Source organism: Mandrillus leucophaeus, unplaced genomic scaffold, assembly GCF_000951045.1.
Source record: "Mandrillus leucophaeus isolate KB7577 unplaced genomic scaffold, Mleu.le_1.0 Scaffold219, whole genome shotgun sequence".
In the NCBI taxonomy this organism is placed as follows: domain Eukaryota; kingdom Metazoa; phylum Chordata; class Mammalia; order Primates; family Cercopithecidae; genus Mandrillus; species Mandrillus leucophaeus.
The window spans coordinates 115,412-122,273 of NW_012102243.1; the positions used below are offsets into that span (position 1 = coordinate 115,412).

The 6,862-nt window shown below is 49.8% G+C and overlaps 1 protein-coding gene across 1 annotated transcript in view; it reads right to left on the reverse strand.

Annotated features, from left to right (window-relative positions):
* The window catches only part of PRAP1 (proline-rich acidic protein 1), a 9,620-nt gene extending 7,721 nt beyond the window's left edge, over positions 1-1,899 (reverse strand). Inside the window, exons 1-2 of the mRNA XM_011980843.1 lie at positions 1,854-1,899; positions 866-1,053 (exon numbers count right to left, since the gene is read on the reverse strand). Of these exons, the coding sequence (XP_011836233.1) occupies positions 866-1,053; positions 1,854-1,899 (234 nt within the window). The remainder of the gene's footprint in view (positions 1-865; positions 1,054-1,853) is intronic.
* Positions 1,900-6,862: the final 4,963 nt, after the last annotated feature.

The following is a 6,862-nucleotide window of genomic DNA, read 5'->3' on the forward strand; positions in this document are numbered from 1 at the left end:
CCTCCCGGGTTCAAGTGATTCTCCTGCCTCAGCCTCCCGAGTAGCTGGGATTACAGACACGCACCACCGTGTCCAGCTAATTTTTGTATTTTTAATAGATACAAGGTTTCACCATGTTGCCCAGGCTGGTCTCGAACTCCTGACCTAAGTAATCCACCCATTTCGGGCTCCCAAAGTGCTGGGATTATAGGCGTGAGCCACCACACCTGGCCCTGACCACTGTCCTTAGCCATCCCTGGCATACCCTGTGAAACAAGAAAGATTCCAATGTTCCCCAACCCCACCCGACTGATGGACCTCCCCAGGCCAAGGGCATTCCACCGTTAACCTACAAACTAGTTCAGGCCACGGTGGGAAGTGGGGGTCTGACAGGCCTCATTGTACCCTCTCCTCCTTTTGGAATTCAGGCAAAATGGACCAGCATTAACATTAAAACAGAGACCTTAAGACTGAAAGAACAGACTCTTTAAGTCTGACAAGAAATAGTGCCTTTTATTGATTCTATCTGCATAAACTTGGTCTCCACAACGCCTTGTCTTAACCCTGACTTTCCCTGCTATTGATTCTAGGTCTCTAGACAATAACTTAACTCTTTTGACCAATTGTCAGTTGGAAAATTACTGAATCCACCAATGACCTGGACACCCCCCGCCTTTCCGGACCAAACCAATGTACATCTCCCGTGTACTGAGTGATGTCTCGTGTCCCGAACATGTATGAAACCAACTGCACTCCAACCCAAACCAGCTGCACCCCAGCCCCTCGGGCCGCAGGTGTTCTCAGGATCTCCTGGGACGGCGTCATGGGCCTGCCTTCACTCATATTTGGCTCGGAATCACTCTCCAAGTATTTTACAGGATTTTACTCTTTTCCTCGACAGCCCCCAGTGGGCAGCTACTGTTGGGGGCTCCGAGCCCGCCGGCTGCAGGGTATGGGTTCCTCCCAGAGCTTCATGTGCAGACACAAGCGGAGGCAGTGCTTCCAAGCGCGTGGAGTGAGGGCCCTCAAGAACGGCCAACTCCGGGCTTTGCAGCGCGACCCGCAGCGTCCGAGCTGTTGAGGAGTGGTCACCCGAAGAGGCAGCTGGGCTTGGGTGAGAACAGATGTTCCCGGGGGCCTCTTGCTGGGGCTGTTCATGAAACCACCTTTGCAAAAGCTATGATGGTGAATCTGACCTAACCGACTCCATCTTACTTCTAACCTCCAGCCTGTCCTTGTTCTTTCCTGGGTGCAGGTCACACAACTTTGGGAGGATCTTAGTTTATAGTTTAATGTTAAAACAAAGATGAAAACAGCCCTTTCCTGAACAAACTCCCTTCTTGCCTGGGGACCAGACTGCCTTTATAAAACTAACAAAGTAGCCACAAGATTAGAAATTATGGTTTAGGAAACTTCTGGTGGCTTTGAGGTATCGGCGGGAGTGGCCAGGTGGCGGGAGGAACCGTTATGGGAACTGAAGTTGCCGATTAAGCCTGATCAAGATGCCAACCTCCCAAAAGCACTGAGACTTCAGGGCAGAGCCCATGGGGGAAAAGCCAGTGGGGAGCCTGGCCGGGATGGGTGAAGTCCTGGGCAAGAAGCTGGAGGAAAGGGGCTTTGACAAGGCCTATGTTGTCCTTGGCCAGTTTCTGGTGCTGAGGAAAGATGAAAACCTGTTCCGAGAGTGGCCGAAGGACTCGTGGTGCCAACGCCAAGCAGTCCCGGGACTTCGGATGCCTTCGAGAGCATGTGACGCCTTCTTGTGATGCTCTCCAGGAAGCTCTCGATCCCCAGCCCTGATGCAGAGTTTACAGCCGAGCAGGGACTCCTCCCCTGTCCTCTGCAAAGGAAAAGATTGCTACTGTCATACTCACCTCCAATGTACTCTGGGATCTTTTGGGAGTTTTCTCCCCTAACCATTTCAACTTTTTTGGATTCTCGTTCTTGCAGGACTCCCACTTCCTTTTTCCCTTGCCAGTTCCCTGGCGACAGTTACCAGCTTTCCTGAATGGACTCCTGGCCCCGTCCCTCACCCCTACTCTCACTTTCAGTCCATTTGATACCATTTGGCTCTTTTTTGGCAGGACAGTCACTGTCCTTGTAAAGTTCTTTAGATCAAGAAAGTCAGTGGCTTTCATGAAAGAAAAAAAAGTAAAATAAAAAGGAAATTATGGTTTAGGAGTCAGGCAGCTGGAGGCCACGAGATTCTAAACCTCCCCAATTACTCTTAGGGAAAACGTCACTATTGTAAAACCTAAGATTGGTGCTCGAGACATTTTTCGGACTCTGAACTTGGTGGAACAGCCGGTGCCACCCAGATCCGTGAACCGGCTCATCTCGTCTTGTGGCCCCCACTTAGGAAGCACAAAAGGACAGACTCGGCTCCCTGTGATTTCATCTGCAACCCAACCCATCAGGACTCCCCACTTCCCAACCACTACCCACCAAATTCTCCTTTAAAATTTGAGTAGTAATAAAACTCCAGTCTCCCATTCAGCCGGCTCTGCGTGAATTAAACTTTCTGTGTTGCAATTTCTCTCTGTCTTGATAAATCAGCTGTCTCTGGGCAGCAGAATGAGCCTGTTGGGCAGTTACACTCCCACCCAGCCCCCAGTGGCCGAGGGGCTCCACGGGGGAGGCAGCAGAAGGCCAGCGGCTCAGGGAACTGGGGTCCCCAAGGGGATTATGAGCAGTGATTGGCAGGCCAGTCACGGGGAGATCAGATCTGGAGTGAGAAAGTCACAGGGAACCTCCCTGGGTTCCCACATAGTCCCAGCCGATGGCACAACCTCTCCCCATCCCTCTGGCCCAACACAAGTCTGAGCATTCACACCGAGGAGCCAGGAGACACCTGGTGGGAAGTGAAGGCTGGGAGCCTTAAAAACTGCATCAACACAGAGCGTGCCCCCGGCCCCCCCTCGAGGCGCCAGCAGAGTGGGTCCTGCAGCCTGAGGTCTGTGCGCACAGTCTCCAACTAAGGGAGGAGACCACCCCTCATATTGTCTTATGCCCAATTTCTGCCTCCAAAGAAAGGAGTAAAAACTAAAAGGTGGAAATGAAATCCACAGGCAGACAGCCCACTGCCACGCCCTGGGCCTGGTGGTTAAAGATCAACCCCTGACCTAACTGGTTATGTTATCTATAGATTCCGGACAGTGTATGGAAAAGCACTGTGAGAATCCCTGTCCTGTTCTGTTCCGTTCTGATTACTGGTGCTCGCAGCCCCCAGTCACATACCCACTGCTTGCTCCATTGATCACGATCCTCTCACGCGGACCCCCTTAGAGTTGTGAACCCTTAAAAGGGACAGGAACTGCTCACTCGGGAAGCTCGGTTGTTGGAGACGTGAGTCTTGCCGAAGCTCCTGGCTGAATAAACCCTCTCCTTCTTTAACTTGGTGTCTGAGGGGTTTTCTCTGCAGCTTGTCCTGCTACACAACCACACAGTCCAGTGTGATTCAAGGAAGACAGGCTTAAAAAAACTGGGTGGAGATACCGGGCCACATGCTACAGAGGAAACCACGTCCACTGATTTCAACAAAACAGCAACAACAACCCTTGGGAGAAAATATCAGAACTCAAAATGTTTGCAATATATTATCTAAAACGTCTAGTCTTTAGTAAAATGAGACAAGTCCCCAGGCTGGTCTCAAACTCCTGGGCTCAAGCAATCCTCCCACCTAGGCTTCCCAAAGTGCTGGGATCACAGGCATGGGTCACTATGCCTGGCCTGTTGTATATTTTAAATTAATAAAAAGCATAGAATTAGAATGTTAGCACAAAGACATGATATATTCTTGAGGTTATGGATACCCCAATTATCCTGATTTGATCATTACACGTGGCATCCATGTACCCCATGGATATATGCACCTATTATGTACCCATAATAATTAAAACTTTTTTAAAATTAAAAATAAAGGGCCAGGTGCAGTGGCTCACACCTGGAATCCCAGCACTTTGGGAGGCCGAGGCGGGCAAATCACGAGGTCAGGAGATCGAGACCATCCTGGCTAACACAGTGAAACCCCATCTCTACTAAAAATACAAAAAATTAGCCGGGCGAGGTGGCGGCGCCTGTTGTCCCAGCTACTCGGGAGGTTGAGGCAGGAGAATGGCGGGAACCCGGGAGGCGGAGCTTTCAGTGAGCCAAGATTGCATCACTGCACTCTAGCCTGGGCCACAGAGCAAGACTCCATCTCACACACACAAAAAAAATACAAAAATTAGCCAAGGGTGGTAGTGTGCGCCTATAGTCCCAGCTACTAGGGAGGCTGAGGCAGGAGAATCACTTGAATCCGGGAGGCAGAAGTTGCAGTGAGATGAGATTGTGCCACTGAACTCCAGCCTGGTTGACAGAGTGAGACTCCTTCTCAAAAAAAAAAATAAAGAGAGAAAGAGAGAAAGAGAGAAGGAGAGAAAGAAAGAGAGAGACTTATACCCAGAATATAAAACAAACTCTTACAACTCAACGATAGAAAGACAAGCAACCCAACTGAAAAATATTCAAAACATTTGCACAGACATTTCACCATAGAAGATTTACAAATGGTGACTCCACCCCGAGAAGATGCTCAGCACCACTTGTCATTAGGGCGACGTGGACTCAAACCACAGCTACACTCCTATAGGACGGCGTCATGGGCTGTGTCTCCCTAAATCCATAAATTGACGTCATTAGGGCGACACGGACTCAAGCCACAGCTACACTCCTATAGGACGGCGTTATGAGCTGTGTCCCTCCTAAATTCATACTGTGATGTCCTAACCCCTCAGAATGTGACGATGTTTGGAGGTGGGTTTTTAAAGATGTGAGTAAGGTAAAACGAGGTTATTAGGGTGGACCCTAATTCAACAGGACTGGTGTCCTTATGTGAAGAGATTAGGACACACAGATACGCCAAAGGGAAGACCATGTAAAGACACAGGGAGATGTGGCCACCCACAAACCCAGGGAGCGGCCTCAGGAGCTGCTGACAGCTCGATCTCAGACCTCAGCCTCCAGCGCTGAGAGAACATAAATTTTCGTTGTTGAAGCCGCCCAAGCTCTGGCAATTTGTTATGGCAGCCTGAGCTAAGACCGATGGCTAGCATAAGAAGACAAAACCAAGGATCAAGAGTTGGCTGCTGGGCACAGTGGCTCACACCTATCATCCCAGCACTTTGGGAGGCCAAGGTGGGTAGATCACGAGGTCAAGAGATTGAGACCAGCCTGGTCAACAAGGTGAAACCCTGTCTTTACTAAAAATACAAAAATTAGCCAGGCGTGGTGGCACGAGCCTAGAGTCCCAGCTACTTGGGTGCCTGAGGCAGGAGAATCATTTGAACCTGGGAGGGGAGGTTGCAATGAGCCAAGATTGCGCCACTGCACTCCAGCCTGGCGATAGAGGGAGACTCTGTCTCAAAATAATAATAATAATAATAATAATATCAAGAGTCGGTGAGGATGTGGAGAAACTGGAGCCCTCCTACACTGCAGGTGGGAATGTAATATGGTACGGCCACTTTGGAAAACACACTTTAGCATTTTCTTTAAAAGTTAAATGTCAACTTCCCATCAAATTTGGCAATTCCACCCTTCAGTATCTACCCAAAAGAAATAAAAGCACACGTCCACCACGACTGGAACGAGAATGTTCATCACAACATTATAAGCAGCTGACAAACTGGAAGGAGTTCATGTGGACGAATGGATGAAACCTGGATAATCCATGGGTTAATAATGGCCAGGCGCAGTGGCTCACACCTGTAATCCTAGTACTTTGGGAGGCCAAGGGCAGTGGATCACCTGAGGTCAGGAGTTCAAGACCAGCCTGGCCAACATGGTGAAACCCCGTCTCTACTAAAAATACAAAAAATTAGCCGGGCGTGGTGGCGGCACCTGTAGTCCCAGCTACTCAGGAGGCTGAGGCAGGAGAATGGCTTGAACCCGGGAGGCGGAGCTTGCAGTGAGCCGAGATCACGCCACTGCACTCCAGCCTGGGCGACTGAGCGAGACTCCGTCTCAAAACAAAAAAAAAATTCCTGGCCCTTTGAGGGGCTTACAACTCCAAGGGGTCCACGTGAAAGGGTCGTGATAGATCAAGCAAGCATGGGGAATGTGACTGGGGGCTACATGCATCAGCTAACAGAACAGAAAGTGGTGCAATGCTTCCTCATACAATGTCTGGAATTTACAGATAACACAAGTAGTTTAAGTCACGGATCGATGTTACTATTTTACTTTAACTACCAGGGCTGGGTGGTGGCGCCAGGCTGTCTGGCTATTTATCTTACTGTTGTTTCTTTTTAACTTTCTACTTTCTTTTTCTCCTGTCTTATAAACTAGGCAAGGAGTGGAGGGCAGCAGGAGAAGTAGTGGTCTCCTTCCTCAGGATGTATGTGTCAGGTGTGTTTGTGAGGTGTGTTAGGTGTATGTGTGAGTGTCTGAGGTGTGAGGAGGGGTACGTGTGAGGTGTGTGTGGCGTGAGGTGTGTGTGGCGTGAGGTGTGTGTGTTCGGGTGTGTGTGGTGTTTCTGGGGTGTCAGATGTGTGGGGGTGTGTCTGGGGACGTGTGTAAGGTGTGTATGTCCGGGGTGTGTTTCAGGTGTGTGTAAGATGTGTGATGTGTGTATGGTGTGTGTGAGGTGCATGTGTCTGAGGGGTGTGTGGAGTGTGTATGGGTGTGGTGTGTGTGAGTTGTATGTGAAGGGGGCCTGCCCCTCGTATTTCTCGTCAGGTGGAGACATGAGACTGAGAAAAGAAATAAGACACAAAGTATAGAGAGAGAACAGTGGGCCCAGGGGACCGGCACTCAGCATACGGAGGGCCTGCACTGGCGCTGGTCTCTGAGTTCCCTCAGTATTTATTGATTACTATTTTCACTGTCTCAGCAAGGGGAGTGC